Source organism: Entelurus aequoreus, linkage group LG03 (assembly GCF_033978785.1).
Source record: "Entelurus aequoreus isolate RoL-2023_Sb linkage group LG03, RoL_Eaeq_v1.1, whole genome shotgun sequence".
NCBI lineage: Eukaryota > Metazoa > Chordata > Actinopteri > Syngnathiformes > Syngnathidae > Entelurus > Entelurus aequoreus.
In genome coordinates, this window is record NC_084733.1 from 51,356,871 (window position 1) to 51,374,277 (window position 17,407).

General features: G+C 40.3%; 1 protein-coding gene across 1 annotated transcript in view; it reads left to right on the top strand.

Moving 5' to 3' along the window:
• Nucleotides 1-15,505, top strand: part of exoc5 (exocyst complex component 5) — a 32,378-nt gene extending 16,873 nt beyond the window's left edge. Inside the window, exons 6-18 of the mRNA XM_062042108.1 lie at nucleotides 622-650; nucleotides 743-852; nucleotides 2,201-2,245; nucleotides 2,318-2,458; nucleotides 2,519-2,601; nucleotides 2,683-2,892; nucleotides 6,283-6,430; nucleotides 6,528-6,636; nucleotides 8,028-8,148; nucleotides 8,487-8,573; nucleotides 8,647-8,755; nucleotides 8,839-9,054; nucleotides 14,564-15,505. Coding sequence (XP_061898092.1) covers nucleotides 622-650; nucleotides 743-852; nucleotides 2,201-2,245; nucleotides 2,318-2,458; nucleotides 2,519-2,601; nucleotides 2,683-2,892; nucleotides 6,283-6,430; nucleotides 6,528-6,636; nucleotides 8,028-8,148; nucleotides 8,487-8,573; nucleotides 8,647-8,755; nucleotides 8,839-9,054; nucleotides 14,564-14,752 — 1,597 coding nt within the window. The 3' untranslated portion in view covers nucleotides 14,753-15,505. The remainder of the gene's footprint in view (nucleotides 1-621; nucleotides 651-742; nucleotides 853-2,200; nucleotides 2,246-2,317; nucleotides 2,459-2,518; nucleotides 2,602-2,682; nucleotides 2,893-6,282; nucleotides 6,431-6,527; nucleotides 6,637-8,027; nucleotides 8,149-8,486; nucleotides 8,574-8,646; nucleotides 8,756-8,838; nucleotides 9,055-14,563) is intronic.
• The last annotated feature ends 1,902 nt before the right edge of the window (nucleotides 15,506-17,407 follow it).

A 17,407-nucleotide genomic window follows, 5' to 3' on the forward strand; every position in this document is an offset into this window, starting at 1 on the left:
CGGTATCCTAATGAAAGCAGACCTTGTACAGTAAGTGATGTTTTATTATGTTTGTTGGCTCTCATAAAGTCTGCAGTGAGTACTAGTCAGTGATGTTGTTAAAAAAAAAGAAAACGTGATGCGTTTTTTAAATGAATGCGCCGCATATGCTTAAAGTGATTAAAGCATACGCTTTAATTATTTAACTAAAATAATTAAATGATATTATAAATGTGCCCGTTACTACTTTACTTGTATACTTACAGCATGTATATAAAATCCTAATGGAGGTGTTTGAATGTTTTTTAGGGGCTTTATGGGCAGAATAGAGCTGCTCCCGTAGGCTCCATTGTAAACGGACCTTTCATCAAATGTATTTAATATTTAGAATGCATTAAGAAACAAATTCCATCCATCGCCATGTCTTTCATAATGATTGTGAACAATAGACAAAATTCCAAAAAAAAGTGCACTTTTCCTTTTAAATTGTTATTTTTGAAAGCCCTAATTTTTTTAATACAGCTCTTCTATTGCATCTTGTTAGATTATACTGTATATTTGTACACAATGAAGTGACTGTTGTTTGTAGGATTGATTGTGGAATATCACTGTCATTTTCATGGGTCATTTTGTGGTTTCCAGATTTGCAGACGTTAAAGCCAAAATTGCAAGTAAGTTCATCACATGCTTCATCGTGAACAAAGATGAGCTCTAAAAGGTTATTTAGTGGGCGATGTTTTTTTTATTTTATTGTTGTCTTCAGGTAAGTACCATGACCTGGAGCGACAGTTAATCCAGGAGTTCACTGCTGCCCAGCGCAGGGGCGAGATTGGACGTATGCGGGAAGTGGCAGCAGTTCTCCTACATTTCAAGGTACGGTAATCCCACGACGTCATCCGTTTTTCATCAGTTAATCTTCACCGTAAGCATTTATAGATGATCGTTTCCTGTTTGGTAGGGATGGGCGATATGACCTATAATATGTTGCATTATATATTGCAGCCTTCTGCGGTATAAATATATATATATTACAAAATATTATTTGGCAGATTAATTATAATAGAACCATTTAAAAACAAGTTAAAAAGGCTCCTAATTTGGCTGCTCACATATGCAATACCATACTGTGTAATTTCCTGTTGTATTATTTTCGCAAAATTATTATTAATCTACTTGTGGGCGGCGTGGCGAAGTTGGTAGAGTGGCCGGGCCAGCAATCGGAGGGTTGCTGGTTACTGGGGTTCAATCCCCACCTTCTACCATCCTAGTCACGTCCGTTGTGTCCTTGGGCAAGACGCTCCTGATGGCTGCTGGTTAGCGCCTTGCATGGCAGCTCCCGCCATCAGTGTGTGAATGTGTGTGTGAATGGGTGAATGTGGAAATACTGTCAAAGCGCTTTGAGTACCTTGAAGGTAGAAAAGCGCTATACAAGTATAACCCATTTATCATTTTATTTACTTGCTAAATCACTGTTAATAGCTGGTTACTGTATGTTGTAACATGGTTCTATGTACTAAAATGTACTAAGCACTTATTTGTATGTTGTTTGGGTACTTTACACTTATTTACTAAAAATTTGGGTATACCCATACTTAAAATTTTCAACATCAATAAATTATTGAATTTTTCATTGCAAATATAATCAGACAAAACACAGGTTGGTGGTGTAACAATGTCATTTAAATATTTTAATTATTTCCTACCATTGTGCCTGATTCAATGTCTATTGTTTTTGTCTTTAAAGTCCTCCTGTATCCAGGGACTTATTTCCTGAGTTTGTAAACAAAAAAACGATGAAATATTTGACAATAAAAAAATATTGATTTAATCACTGTCGTGTTGATACGGATACTATACTTGGTATCATACTGTCGATCATCCCACCTCTGTTTACATTTAAGCTTAGCATTTAGCATATCCTCCTAGGCTGTGTAGTGTAGCATGTTTAGCCATTCCTCATCCTCCAGTGATGATTCTTGTTAGAAACATAGTTTATTTACCACCATGGAGGTGAGGATTAGTGATTTTGAAGCATCTTCACACTGTGGAGAAACGCATTTGTTGCTGTTAAACATGTGGGACACAGCTAGAATGTGTCATCAATATGAACTCTAACGTCGGCCAAATTTATATGATTTATACCGTTTATCGTCTATATCGCCCAACCCTACTGTTTGGTAAAGAACAATTTCTTAAAAAACACTTGTGAATGTTTCTCAAGGGCTATGCACACTGTGTGGATGTATACATCAAACAATGTCAGGAAGTAAGTCATTTTTCCTAAGCTTGTTCATCAGCTGGAGCAAACATTTGCATGAAGCTTGTATATCTGTCCTAGGGTGCCTACATTATGAATGATGTGTTCGAGGACACAGCCGTCCTCTGCCAGCGGGTCAACAAACAAGTCGGTGAGGTCTTCAGCAGCCCGGAGACCGTCATGGCTAAACTTATCCAAAATATATTCGAAAACAAATTACAGGTACCTCCTAATGTCTTCAGGTTGTTGGAACAACTGTCCTCATTTGACTTGTTTGTGCAGGCCCATGTCAGAGAAAAGCTGGACGACACGCGGCATTCTGATGTGGAACAATACCTCAAGAACCTCTATGACCTTTACACTAGGTACAGTAAGTCACTGCTCTTCTTAGGTCTTTTTTGTGTACACAGAACATCATGTTTTTACTGTTCATCCTAATGCTCCAGAACTACCGTGTTGGCCCCTAAATTGACTGAGTTCAACCTGGGCTCTGACAAGCACACCTTCCTGTCCAAGCTCATCAAGAGCATCTTCTCCTTCTACCTGGAAAGCTACATTGACATGGAGAGGGACTACCTTCGCAGTCGTGGCGCCATCATTCTGCAGCGCTACTACGACTCCAAGAACCACCAGAAACGTTCGATTGGCACCAGCAGGTCAGATTACATTGAATCTTTTATCCCCTTGTGCACACCTGTAACTTGAGCACATTTTGACCATTGAATATACGCTTCGTTGCTTTCTAGGTATGCATTTTGCCGGTTTTAGTTGCACACGCCGGCTACAACGTCTGACTTCTCCCCCTGCACACCCTCTTGCGTAGCATTATGTTCACCTAAAGAAAAAGCAAACTTCCAAAAAAAAAAACTATCCTCCCGGACGGAGCCACTTTGCAGGCTTACACACTCACCCACCCCTGCCCCCTCCCCCTCGTTGCAAGTCTCAAGTTGTATGTAGTAATATGTACCGTATTTTTCGGACTATAAGTCGTTCCGGAGTATACGTCGCACCGGCCGAAAATGCACAATAAAGAAGGAAACAACATTTATATGTCGCACTGGAGTATAAGTCGCATTTTTGGGGGAAATGTATTTGATAAAATCCAACACCAAGAATATACATTTGAAAGGCAATTTAAAATAAATAAACAATAGTGAACAACAGGCTGAATAAGTGTACGCCATATGACGCACAAATAACCAACTGAGAACGTGCCTGGTATGTTAACGCAACACATCATGGCAAGAGTCATTCAAATAACTATAACATACAGAACATGCTATACGTTTACCAAACAATCTGTCTCTCCCGATCGCTAAATCCGATGAAATCTTCCTCCCTGGTGTCACCTCTGGTATGTCCTTTCTTTCTGCTGCTCAATTGCTGTTCTCTGCTGCATATTTTACTATGTCAGCTTGTAATCTGCAGTATATGATTTCCTTTTCGGTGCCATTTTTATTCAGCCCTTCTCAGTTTTTATAAGTTACCGCCAATGTTGAAATGATCCATTTTTATAGCTACGGACGTAGTAGCAGGTAGCATCCCATGACCCACAATGCACTTGTGCCATGACCCACAATGCACTTGTGCCATTACCCGCCCCCGCATAATTTCTATTGGTTGACGTGTGTGTGACAACCGCTGATGTGTGTGTGACGATTGCTGACATTTGCTTCGTCTCTTCCGTGAATTAAGATAAATAATATTATACGGTAATGTGTTAATAATTTCACACATAAATCACTCTGGAGTATATGTCGCACCCCTGGCCAAACTATGATAAAAACTGTGATTTATAATCCGAAAAATATGGTATGTGCTTTGCTTGAAGTATTTCCTGAGCTCTAACTATCACCTAGAAATTTAGTTTGGGACTTGCTTTTTCTCCTGCTCCTCCCCCCCATGTTTACCTTTTTTTTTTCCACGGAGCGCTGCCCATGTGGCGACTCGATCAGTTTTCCTGTTGTTTCCACCCTGTTACTGTATGTCTATTCTTGAATGGGTTTGTACTGAAAATGTCATTTTGTTGTACTTTTTAAGTGCAATGAAACCAAAGTACCATCCATCCAACATTAGCTATGTGTACATGGACTAAATGTATATAATCTGATAATCGTTCGGATTAGAATGTTCCTGTGTACATACACTGAAAAAATTATCTGATTATGACATGCAGTTTCATGCATCATTTCTTAAATCGGAATACTTTACCTTGACATGCGCAGCACACATAAACGGAAAAGTGTGTTATTGTTTGTGCTACGGCGCCATCTTTTGGACAAGCTCGCTCACTGCAGGTGCTGAAGAAGTAGACTTCCACTGTAAACAAGCATGGCTTTGTGCATTTCTGTTCGTTAGACGTTATCACAGTATTTATTTATAATTTTTTCCTTCTGTTCACTACTTTTGTTTTACCTCTCTTTTTGAAATGTAGCTGTTCTGTGCCATGTATGTTGCAATATGTTTAAGTTGTCGCACGTCTTCATGATACAACATTCTGTTAGTGTCTGAGGCTAGCAGTTAGCACTTGAAATAGCTGTAATGTCGTGAATAAAACAGCTCATTAAGACTACAACTGGATCCCTTCTTTTATTGTTACATCGACACATGATACTCCAGACCATACTTTTGTTTTTGCTAGTCTCGTTTTAAAGCAACAAACTCAACAACGTATAGGGCTACTTATGTACATGTTAAATGTGGAGAGACAGCAGCAAGACAATAGTTTCATTCCGAGACTATTAAATTTAGTTCCCCTCCACCACCAAAGTATAACTGACATCAAAGACATGCACAGTAAGGATAATTCCAACCTGAATTTCGGAAGATGTGTTTTCATGGGCTACAATCCAAATTACTATTGGCATAAACCACACGTCTCGATCAGAATGAAACTGTGATTCGAACATGTGTGATCGGGTCAGAATATTCAAAATGCCGTGTTTACATGAAGCATTTTTATTCTGGCTAGGCTTTTAATCCGATTGAATGTGTCCATGTGCACATAGCTAATGTTTCCTATTCCTCATTCAGAGCCTCCGTGGATGCATTTTCCTCTGATTTTAGAAGTGACTGTTGTAATGCACAAATTAGTTCCAGTTGCAATAACACTCCCTTTTTCTCTTTAAATACCACCATACGCTCACAACAAAAGAAGCTAATAAGCTAAATACTCAACGGGAGCTGTGGTTGGTCACCTAAGGCCTGTTTTTTATTGGCCCGTGATACATTGTGTTACTGTACATTTAATAAAACATTTTCATAATTGGTAGATCTGTACTGGCCACATGCTGATAGGACTGCAGCTATCGATTACTTAGTTTGACTAATCAGATAAAACACACTTTATAGCCTCAATGTGTATTTTAGGTTAAAATGGTTGCACGGCGGAAGAGGGGTTAGTGCGTCTGCCTCACAATACGAAGGTCCTGGGTTCGATCCTGCGCTCGGGATCTTTCTGTGTGGAGTTTGCATGTTCTCCCCGTGACTGCGTGGGTTCTCTCCGGGTACTCCGGCTTCCTCCCACCTCCAAAGACATGCACCTGGGGATAGCTTGGTTGGCAACACTAAATGGTCCTTTGTGTGTGAATGCTGTCTGTCTATCTGTGTTGGCCCTGTGATGAGGTGGCAATTTGTCCAGGGTGTACCGAATGCAGCTGAGATAGGCTCCAGCACCCCCCTCAACCCCGAAAGGGATAAGCGGTAGAAAATGGATGGATGGATGGATGGATGGTTGAAGTAAACAGAGATTTTTCTGTTTGCGTTAACCTTATTTTTTCTTAATACATGAATATTATCAACATTAAAAAAATTGCACTTTTAACATGTGGTTGCCGCAACACAGATCATGACACCCACACACCAGTGGCCGTGTGGAATTTATGTCCACGTATTTAGAGTTCCGGGGACTCCATGCGATTCGGATTTTCTCAATTCTAATTATTACACTCGATTAAGCGTGAAGCAACAGAATATGAATGAAAGCTTTTTCTTACACGATTAACCATTACAGTCCTAGATACTGATGTTAAAGTGTCCTCCTACAGTATACAAGAGCTAAAAGAGAGGATCAGACAACGCACCAACTTACCACTGGGCCCTAGTATTGACACCCATGGGGAGACATTTCTGTCACCAGAGTTGGTGGTTAACCTGCTGCAGGAAACCCGGCATGCTTTTGAGAGGTGCCACAAGGTGAGCCCACTATCTTTTTTTGCAGCAGTGTGTCGATATTACATACACACTCTTGTTGTTTTCAATTCATGACTTGTTTTCATTTGTGACGATGCAGCTTTCAGATCCTGCCGACCTGCCCAAGAATGCCTTCTCAATCTTTCTGCTGTTGGTTGAGCATCTGTGTGTGGACCACATTGACTATGCTTTGGAGATCGGCCTCTCTGGTACAAACACCTCAGGTCTTTTAGGTGTTTAGGCATTATTGCCTAAAAATGTAATATATTGAGTTTTTCACAAAATATTTATTAAACGATTTTATATCTACTTTTACAACGATAAGTTCAAATGACAGAGATAATGCAAAACAAGTTTTGCTTTTATTTGATCCAAACTTAACAAAAGTAAAATACTTTTTTCCCCCTGAAAGTAATGTGGCAGCTGTTCTTCTCTTAAAAAAATACACTTGGTACTCTGAAAGGAGACAGACTTGTTTACAATCACATTAAGTCACTGCCTTAGTGATTGTTCTCTGCCATGCTCTTTTTATTCATACGTGATGTTTTACGTTAATGATTCTACCACATTAAAATGCAATTTAGCGGGAGTTGGTTAGTTTTAGCGGGAGTTGGTTAGTTGTAGCGGCTTTGTACCTCTCGTGACGAGTGACATACAGTATCTCCCACTCGGCTGGATGCTTCTGTTTTACATGCTGGAATAAGTTTGTTGTGCAGCTGCCTTTTGTTGCAAAAGGCTTTATACAAACTTTGCAGCGCAAAGTCATTTGTTCACACACATAAACCCAAACCAATGCCGATACTATACAAAACAAAGCTCTCGTTACCGGTTGCCATGTTGTAGCTGTGTGTGCATCTCAGCAAAGGAAACGGGGAAGGCTAAAGAAGCTCCTGGGGGCAAAACCTGCTCCATATCAAAGAGTGAAAAAAACGAGATTGTTGAAATTTTTATTTCATCCTAGCAAAAACCTGGATTATAATAATAATAATAATGGATTAGATTTATATAACACTTTTTAAGACAATCAAAGCACTTCACAGAGAACTGAGAACTCATCATTCATTCACTCCACATTCACAATTATGGTGGTAAGCTACATTTTTAGCCACAGCCGCCCTTTGGTAGACGGACGGAAGCATGGCTGACAATTTGCACCTCCGGCCACTCCCACCACTACCAAACATTCATTCACATTCATAAACCAGTGTCAGTGGCGCTGGGAGAAAGGTGGGTGACGAGGATGGTGGAAGCTGGAATTGCGCTTGGAACCTTCAATTTGGTGGCACGCCTGCGCTACCATCTGAGCCGTCCGAATTAGTCGAATTGATCAATATATCGCCCAGGCCTAATGGGTATGCTAAATAATGCTTGAACCTGCCCATTGAAGGACTTCCTTTATTAGGCGTATTATTCTTATTCCTTTCACTTTCAACATCACAGTTTTAGTGATTAACTTTTTTGGGGTCTGCATTTTCCAGACCTTTTAAATTCATTGTTTAATCGTTTTCTCTCTCTCTCTCTCTCTCTCTCTCTCTCTCTCTCTCTCTCTCTCTCTCTCTCTCTCTCTCTCTCTCTCTCTCTCCATCTTGCTTTAATGCAGCAATCCCCTCTGCAGATGCCAAGAATGCCAATTTGTACTTCCTGGATGTGGTCCAACAGGCAAACTCTATATTTCACTTGTTTGACAAGCAGTTTAACGACCAGCTTATGCCTCTTATAAGGTTGGTTAAAGGTTAAAGGGTTTATGATATTTAACTTACACTCACTGGCCACAACGTCGCTGTATTTAGGAATACTGCTCTGACAAGAAGTTTTGGTTAGCTTACAAAAGAGGAGTAAAGTATGATCTTCACCAATGCAAACTACATTAATAAACATTGTTTTATCAGTAGTGCATCTCGTGTATTGGTTTGTATTGCATTGTGCACGTGTACATGATGAAGTGTTCAGTGAGTGTAAATTATAAGAGGTCATCAAATAACTAATCATTTAAATGACTAACCATTATAGGTAAAAAAAAACATCTCAAATGTTTACGTTTTGCAATCCGTGCTTGCAGTTCATCTCCAAAGTTGGCAGAGTGTTTGCACAAAAAGAAAGAAGTGATAGAGCAGATGGAGGTGAAACTGGACACAGGAATAGACAGGTCAGTGTGTACTAACCAACAATCTTCCTTTGAAATGCTGCATGTTTGTGAAAGATGTGGTTCAATGCTGCAGAACGCTAAACTGCATGGTGGGACAAATGAAGCATGTCTTGGCAACGGAACAGAAGAAGACTGACTTTAAGCCGGAGGACGAGAACAACGTCATGATCCAGTACACTACAGTAAGACACGGACAGGCTAATTGAACCGTCAGCTGGCGGGTTTTTTTTGTTTTTTTTAAACAACCTTCTCTGCCCTCTTGTAGGCTTGCTCCAAGGTTTGCGCCTACGTCAGTCGGCAGGTGGAGCACGTGCGAAAGTCTATGGACGGCAAGAATGTGGACACGGTGCTGACGGAGTTGGGCGTTCGCTTCCACCGCCTCATCCACGAGCATTTGCAGCAGTACAGCTACAGCTCCATGGGAGGCATGCTGGCCATCTGCGACGTGGCTGAATACAGACGATGCGCCAAGGACTTCAGGGTGAGAGGGGGGCAAAGGTCCAGGGCAAAACATGGCCTTTTGTACAAATATTCTACTGTGCAACAGTGATTCTCTACTAGGTCCAGAACTAAAGATTATTTCAATTTAGAATATTTAAAATTGCATCACTTAAAATCCACATTCTCAGACCTTAGAACATGTACACATTTCAAGATGTGCCAATCAATCTGCCACTGATCAGTATCAGCCAATTTCCATGAAAAAGTAAGTGCCAATTAATGCCTTTTAAAACTAACCACAAATACCAATCCCCTCTGGCTGAAACTATTTATTTTGTAGACCCCAGCTGACAAGTGGCTAGCAGCAAATAAAGTGTCTCCATACACATTGTGGAACTTTCCCCTAAGCTAATAAGAATCACCTGCATTTCTTAGTATCTTAAGTATTATAATCTATAAGCTAATAAGCTATTAATTATTACTGGAAGACAATTCTGAACATGTTACACACCGAGAGCAAGCCAGAAGCATCCGTGCTAATACTTAAGCTAGCTTAATCAACACCAAGAAACAAGTGCTGAGTAAACTTTAAAGTGTAGATGGAACAGAGGTGCAGCAGAAAGTAAGCAGTCACTGTATTTATAGGAAAAACATATACTGTATTGAAGCCGCGGATGGCCGCCACATTACTGTGCCCTCTTGTACTTGCTGCTTACATTAAACAAAGAAAGGACAGTCTACCAAGTCAAATTCCTTGTGTGTTAAATATATTTGGCCAATAAAGATGATTCTGATTCTAAATTATTATTACAGTATATAAGTAAGGAGGAGCAGGCAGCAGTTTAAACATTCACATTCTCTCTAACATCCAGCAAGAACTTATGTCAGCCAATCAACCAAATCAATGTATTATTCTCTTTCTTAGTCTGCTACTTTTCAGCGCGTCAGACCTTCCTCCCTGTTCATCCAATTCACACCGTTCAAACTTCAAAATGTTCAGCCCATCCAGGACTCGCAGGCTGTCCTTTAATAGTTTTCTAAAAATTCTTAGATTTCCTAGAATTCAGTTTTTACGAGAAATGTTTCTCATTGAAAAGGAATGGGCCGTTTTTCACACCTCCACAGTTTTCACATTTTTCAACCGATTCAAACCATTCCACTTTGAACACTGGAAATTCAAAATTCCAGGGATTCCCAGAATTCCCTTTGTCCTTTCTGCTACTCCTTCCACATTTTTCCACCACTTCCAACCATGTGAACCATCAAAACCATGAAAACATTCCACATAGTCAGGACATCAAAGTTACCTATTTTGTTACCTAAACAGCATAAGCAAAAAAATAAAATAGTGCGTACTATGAGTGGGGGTATTGCGTGTGACCTACTAACACTGCATGTGCAATTGAAAAGTGGTGCACACCGTCTTATTTAAATGAGGATTTTGCATGCATACGGTGCTTTTACCACGGAGACGATCATTTTCTTTACGTGTCACCTGTTTGGGATGTGTTGAACCAGCAGCATACATCTGTAATCTGTAACACGTTTTATGATTCGCAATCTAGACAACAGAAACATATGCACGATGACACTCTGTGACACTGTTCTTTCACATTCAGTGTATAAGGCTGTGGATGGCATCACCAGCGCATTCGTGCATCTGGAATGACTCGAAAGCAAGAAAATGCATAATGAAATAAGTCTTTTAATGTAGGAGGTATATTACAGTAATACATTTCCTAAAAAAAAAATGAACAACATGAAAAAAAAAAAGCCAGCAGATACCAAAATGCATCAATTGAATTCATTTTATCAGCCCCGTTAGTCATGGAGCACCAATAAAATTAAAAAATGAAATTGCTGAATAGACTGTTTGCTGTAGTATTCCCATATTACCAGGAAATGTACCCTCCCTTACAATCATGGATTTTGTTACTTAAAACCATCTTAGAAGTATGATAGATGTTCTCCTGTTAGCATGTTAATATTAGCATACTAACATTAGCATGCTAACATTTACTTGGCGCCATCTTAGAGGTATGCAAGCTGTTCTCCTGTTAGCATTCTAATGTTAACATGCCAACATTAACATACTAACGTTTTATGCTAGTATTTGAGCTAATTTTGTACTTTCATTACGTGGTGCATCTTAGATGTATACCAGCTGTCCCCCCGTTACCATGCTAATGTTAGCATGCTAGCATTTTAGCAAATTTTTTAGAATAAAACCTAATAATCATGGATGCCGATACTTTGCGCCATTTTAAAAGTATGCTAACTGTTCCCCTGTTACCATGCTAATGTTGCCATGCTAATGTAAGCATGCTAACGTTTTTCTGCTCGCATTTTAGATAACTTTGTACTTTTTAATCAAATAAACATGAATTTTGTTACTTGCCGCCATCTTAGAAGTATGCTAGCTGTTCCCCTATTAGCATGCTACCTTTGTATACTAGATTTGAGCTAATTGTATACATTTAGAGCTAATAATCATGGATTGTTACTTTGTATCCTCTTGAAAGTATGCTAACTCTTCTAGCTATTTCAACATTTAGCATTTCAAGATTCATGCTACATTTCAGTACAACTTCTGCTCTTCACCTTTTAAACTACTTTAACCTTCAAACCATTTCTACAGCCATTAGCGTTTCAATTCAGCGTCAGCTTTTCAACATTCAAACTATTTCAACATTCAAAAAATTCCTACAATCAAATCATTTCAACAATTAAACCATTTCAACATTCAAACTGCTTCAACATTCAAAGTATTCTTACATTAATTATACATTTTGTCAGCATTTCAGTTCAGCTTCAGCATTGGGTCATTCACTTGCAATTTCTACATAGATTGCTTCTTTTAGTTTAAATATTGTGTTCATATTGTTAAATTATCAACAGCACGTACCATATATTAATTAAAAAATGTACAGTTGATACATGTGATCGGTATCAGCTGATCTCACTCATGGAATATCAGCGTAAGAATCCTTGACCGCCTTAATTAAACACTGATCAGCACACATTTTGACTCTTAAATAAGCTTGTTACTTCCAGTTGCTACTGTCCAGTTTATTTAAAGGGGTCATACTATGATTTGTAGTTAGTAGTCTAGATAACATGTAATTGTGGTCAAAATCCTGCATAGATATTTTACAGACCGTCTTCAAGCCACTTTCAGACCGTCTCTTCAGGATGTGCCGCTTTGTTGTCTGACTTATTTTAAGTGCCTCCACTTCGACTGTGTGGTTTTCCCGTCAGCCATGTTGTAGTTTTTCGTGCTTCCATATGGAATCTACTGACAGATACAGGTTCGGACTATACTCTACTTTGTATTAGTAATGGTAACAGCGTGCATGTGCATGTAGGAGACAGAGTGCCCCACAACAAGAGGATAGAAGACTCACTATTATGTTGGATCCACTATGGACTGGACTTTCACAATATTATGCTAGACCCACTCGACGTCCATTGCATCCGGTCTACCCTAGAGGGGGGGTCACCCACATCTGTGGTCCTCTCCAAGGTTTCTCATTTTCATTCTCATTGACATCCCACTGGGTTGAGTTTTTCCTTGCCCTTATGTGGGATCTGAACCGAGGATGTCGTTGTGGCTTGTGCAGCCCTTTGAGACACTTGTGATTTAGGGCTATATAAATAAACATTGATTGATTGATTGATTGATAGAGAAAAAGAGGGAGCTTATTGACTACGCCGTCGTACTACAATGGCGGACTCACGCAAAGCTCTTCGAGTAAATGGCTGATGTCACCAATGGTAAAAATGTCACAAATTGGGCAAATAAGAAAAACAAGTATGAATAAGTGCAATATTGTTTTATAAATAACTCCGCAATGCCTCCATGGTTTGATTTCAAATGTTCACATATGCAGATCCCAAATACACAAAAGCAAGTACCAATAGCAGGTACTGTACCAATTGGTAAGAAAAGTTGGTTTTGCATAAGTGGTCCCCTTTAAGTCTCTCTCTCTTTGGCACTCATCGAACGCGGACTCTCCCTTATCTCTCCTGCTTGCTTCTTTGTTTTGTCTTGTCTTAACATTCTTGTAGCCTCTTTTTACATTGCTTTCCGCAATTTAAACAATGAAATTGATCAACTGGTTCCTCAACAAAATTGACAAGATCTCGGGTTAGGGGGAACCTGCCTTTCCTGATAGAATGGTTGCTGTGCACACATGACATACTCTTGGGAGAAGCGGACTGCCGCGTGCTTAGCGACCCTTTCAGTCAAGGACGTTGACGATATTTACCTTTTGGTAATCATCGTAACAGGACATCTGGGCTGACACAAATGATTGGAAGATGCGGACAGAGATCCAGGCACTCAGACTTTTGTTTTTTGTATTAAATCGCAAACTTGACAACATCTGGGGACACCCTCTGCTCTGTATGGCAAAATATGATGAAATTGACAATTAGACCTAAAAATGTTGAATTAGTTTTCGCTCGCTCAAACACAAACATTCTATTATGGATTGTTTCCCTGGCTGCAAGCGACGTGACAAGGTCATTGCTAAGAGACTCACATAGAAGAGAGTGCAGTGAAGATGTAACAAACTCCTTCCCTGTCTCCCATGGACATACACCTGTTGTTTGTTGACTTTTGTTGAACTGATGAGCACTAAGGTCGCGTAACAGAGACACACGTCGGGCTTACACGCACATGCATCTACGTGAAATACACGCTACACACACATACCCCAACCCCATCCCACACCTTCGACGCTTACCCCACTTGGTATGACTGAAAACGGATCAGCGCCCCTAGTGACTGGGAGCTTCGGGCCGGTTGCCCACCCCCTCCCCTCCTGTTGCAAGTCTTGAGTTGTATATCGTAATATGTATATGGGCTTTGCTATCAAGTTTTTTTCCTCACCCCAGACTGCCCTCCCCAATAAGAGCCCAGTCATCCACCTTTTTCCCACCTTTTACAGGGTGCCATAAGTACTTGTTCCTGTACTGTTATCCTGTACAATGTGTGTCTGCTCTTGAACGGGTTTGTGCTAAAAATTACATTTTGTTGTACTTGAGCAATGACAATAAAGATCCTTCCTTCCTTCATTCCTCTGAGGCACAGCAATATGCACCTTAAGGTTGATTGACGAGCTTTCTGCTAATCAAAACACTCCCTTTTATAAATGACTCCGGCAGCTGCCACTCCTGGCAAGTGCTGTGCACATTCAATTAATTTCAGTCAAAAGGTAGAATTTAGACATAGCGCTCATCTGACTGTGTTGTTAGCCACTCGTCAAAGTTCCTATTCATCTGTTTGATGAGTGTTACAACCCGAAAAATAATGGTATTAAAAAAAAAAGGATCATAAGAAAAATAAAGATTTTGCAGATAAAAAATACATTTAGATCGGTAAAAATCTATTTTGTGCACCATGGCAAAGGTGACGGCGGAGTATGCATACAATGTCTTCAATGTTGGGAGGTGGGTATTCAAAATATGTCGCTTATCTCATCTTTTGTGCTTTTTAAATGTTGCATTCTGGAAGTTTTCTTCTTACACGTATGTCTGTCCTGCAGATGCCTTTGGTGCTGCAGCTCTTCGACACTCTGCACGCCCTCTGTAACCTCCTGGTGGTCGCCCCTGACAACCTGAAGCAGGTGTGTTCAGGGGAGCAGCTCACCAACCTGGACCGCAACCTTCTGCACGCCTTCGTCCAGCTCCGAGTGGACTACCGTCCAGCCCGACTGGGCCGTCACTTCAGCTAATGATTGGACCAAAACACCCACCTTAATGGCCTCCGTCCAGTACCGCTGTCATGCTTCAGTGAGTTGATGCACTTTGGAAATAGACACCTCCGCTTTAGAGGATGCAATATTTCAGACTCTCCTGGGAATGACACCACAGACATGGTGGCTATGGCTCCTTGAATGTGGGATATTGTGCATTTTACCTGCTTTTTTTTTCTCTCCATGTTGATTTTTGTCAAGACGTTAAAATGTGTATTGACTGTTTTTAAATACTAATCTAGCAGCACAGTAAATGGACATCATGAATTATCTACCAATGTACAAAACATTATTTTTGATTGTGCCAAATCTAAACATTCTCTGGCTGCTCTTTTGCACCAACATAAACCCTAAAGCTGCTTTAAAAAGGAGCACATCTGACCCAAACTAACTCGTCAGGGACAGAGTCAGCCCGTGGAAGCATGCGATAGAGCTCCGTCTGGATAAGAGAGACACATGACCAACTCTCCGACCTCTGACCCTTGAGCACAAAGCACAGGTCAAGATGCCACTGCAGTGAAGTGAGATCCAAACTATAAACCGGTCTAAGAACCTCTCCAGAGGTTTTGGGTGGTCTGCTGTGATGGGTCACTGAGTATGTGTGACTGTAATTGCTTGGATCAACACTTGCTCAAAGATGTTCCCGTCTGGATGTGCAGTGTTTCTGGGCCAGGGGACATTGAAATGTTGACCCCCTGTGATTAAATAAACACACCAGGGAGGACTTCTTCACACAGGGATGTTGCTGTCTTTTTTGCACTACAAGAAAAGACAGGCGATACCTGCTGCCTCTGCAGAGATGTACTGCTGTTTACTTTAACCAGTGACTCATTAAACAAAAAAACATTTTATCTTTGCCCCTATATCCTTCAAGTCGGAGAGGTGCTTTATTTTGTGTGAATGTCACTTTCAAAGTCTCCGTTTCTATAGAAGTCATAAAGTATTCATGGGAATTCTTGCCACCAGAGTGAAGTTCTTTCTTCGACTTGGGAAAGAGAGCGGAGCCAGAGGGGATTAGATATCTCTAGCTTGATGAATTGTGTGCAGCAGTCACGGACGGGTGTGAGATAGAGACGCCTGAGAGCTCTGTTCCAGCTGCGGCTGGTCGGCGTTGTGTAGACGGCACACACGGCGCCGAGCGTGTCCAAACAATATAATTAATTAGGCTAATATTAATATTATCAATGCCACATGAATTCAATTCTCTCTTCCCTAATCACAACCGGATAGCTTGTAAAAATTATTTTGTTAGGCCCTGATGCAAACAGAGGGTCTCTTCCAAACATTTGAAAACTATTTGTTTTTCAGGGGCGATTAGCGTGAGCGATGCAGGATGGGGACGAGGGAGGGATGCCGGGCCAGGGATGATAACGGGTGTGGGGACCAAGCACGGCATATGAGGTGGGCTCTGTCCCCAGGGATGCCCCAGCACGAGCACATTGAAGAGAGGGAGTGATGTATTTTTTAGGGGGCGTTGGGTGTTTGAGCAGGTGGAGGGGATTAGTAATAGTGTCAACACTGGAGAGCTGGATAAGACTGTGCTCTGTTACTTGTCAGTTGAAGCGGCATACAGTTTCAAAGATGGCCGCTCATACAAGCCATCTACTGTAGGGCGAAGGGACAGAAGGGGAGGAACTGACTTCTGTTCTTAGACTAACATCGCAAACATGTGCAACCTTCATGTAAAGAAACCTCACAACAATTGCATCACAGTAATCCAATGACCCAACAAATGCAATTTATTGTGTGCTCTTTACGGCGTGGCGCAGTTGGGAGAGTGTCCGTGCCAGCAACCTGAGGGTTCCTGGTTCGATCCCCACCTTCTACCAACCTCGTCACGTCCGTTATGTCCTTGAGCAACACACTTAACCCTTGTCCTGATGGGTCGTGGTTAGGGCCTTGCATGGCAGCTCCCGCCATCAGTGTGTGAATGTGGAAATAGTGTCAAAAGCGCTTTGAGTACCTTGAAGGTAGAAAAACGCTATACAAGTATAACCCATTTACCATTTATGGCATCTCAATCTTTTATAAGTTCTTTATGAGTCTCTTGTTAAAGATTTACACATGAGAAAATGGTATACCTTTGACTGACAATGTACATGAAAATCAAAGTCCACATTAGACTATTTCAATTATTTTTAATTATCTCTATTGTTAACTCTGGAAGAAAGAACCATATTTGGTAACTTAAGAAATATCATTATAATACTGTTTAATAATAATACTGTTACCACATATGCTTCATACCTCAATACAGTTAACTCTTTTGTTGCATACTATTATTATTTATTAAGTCACCAAATATGGTTCCTTGTTCAATATAATTAATACTATTGTTCTATATTATTATGAATTAAGATAACAATAGAGTTAACAAAACAAAATACTATTGTGATAGTATTTCTCTAGTACTGTAACCATATATGTTTTTTGGCTCAATTGAGTTCACACTATAAACATGCTGTTGTTGTATAGGTCTACTATTATTATTAGTTCTGCAATTAACCAAATGTGGTTCATACCTCAATACAGATAACCCAATTGTCGTATACTGTTATTATTATTATTATTTCTTACATTTCCAAATATGCTTCCTTGCTCAATAGAGTTAACACTATATTAATACTATTGTTT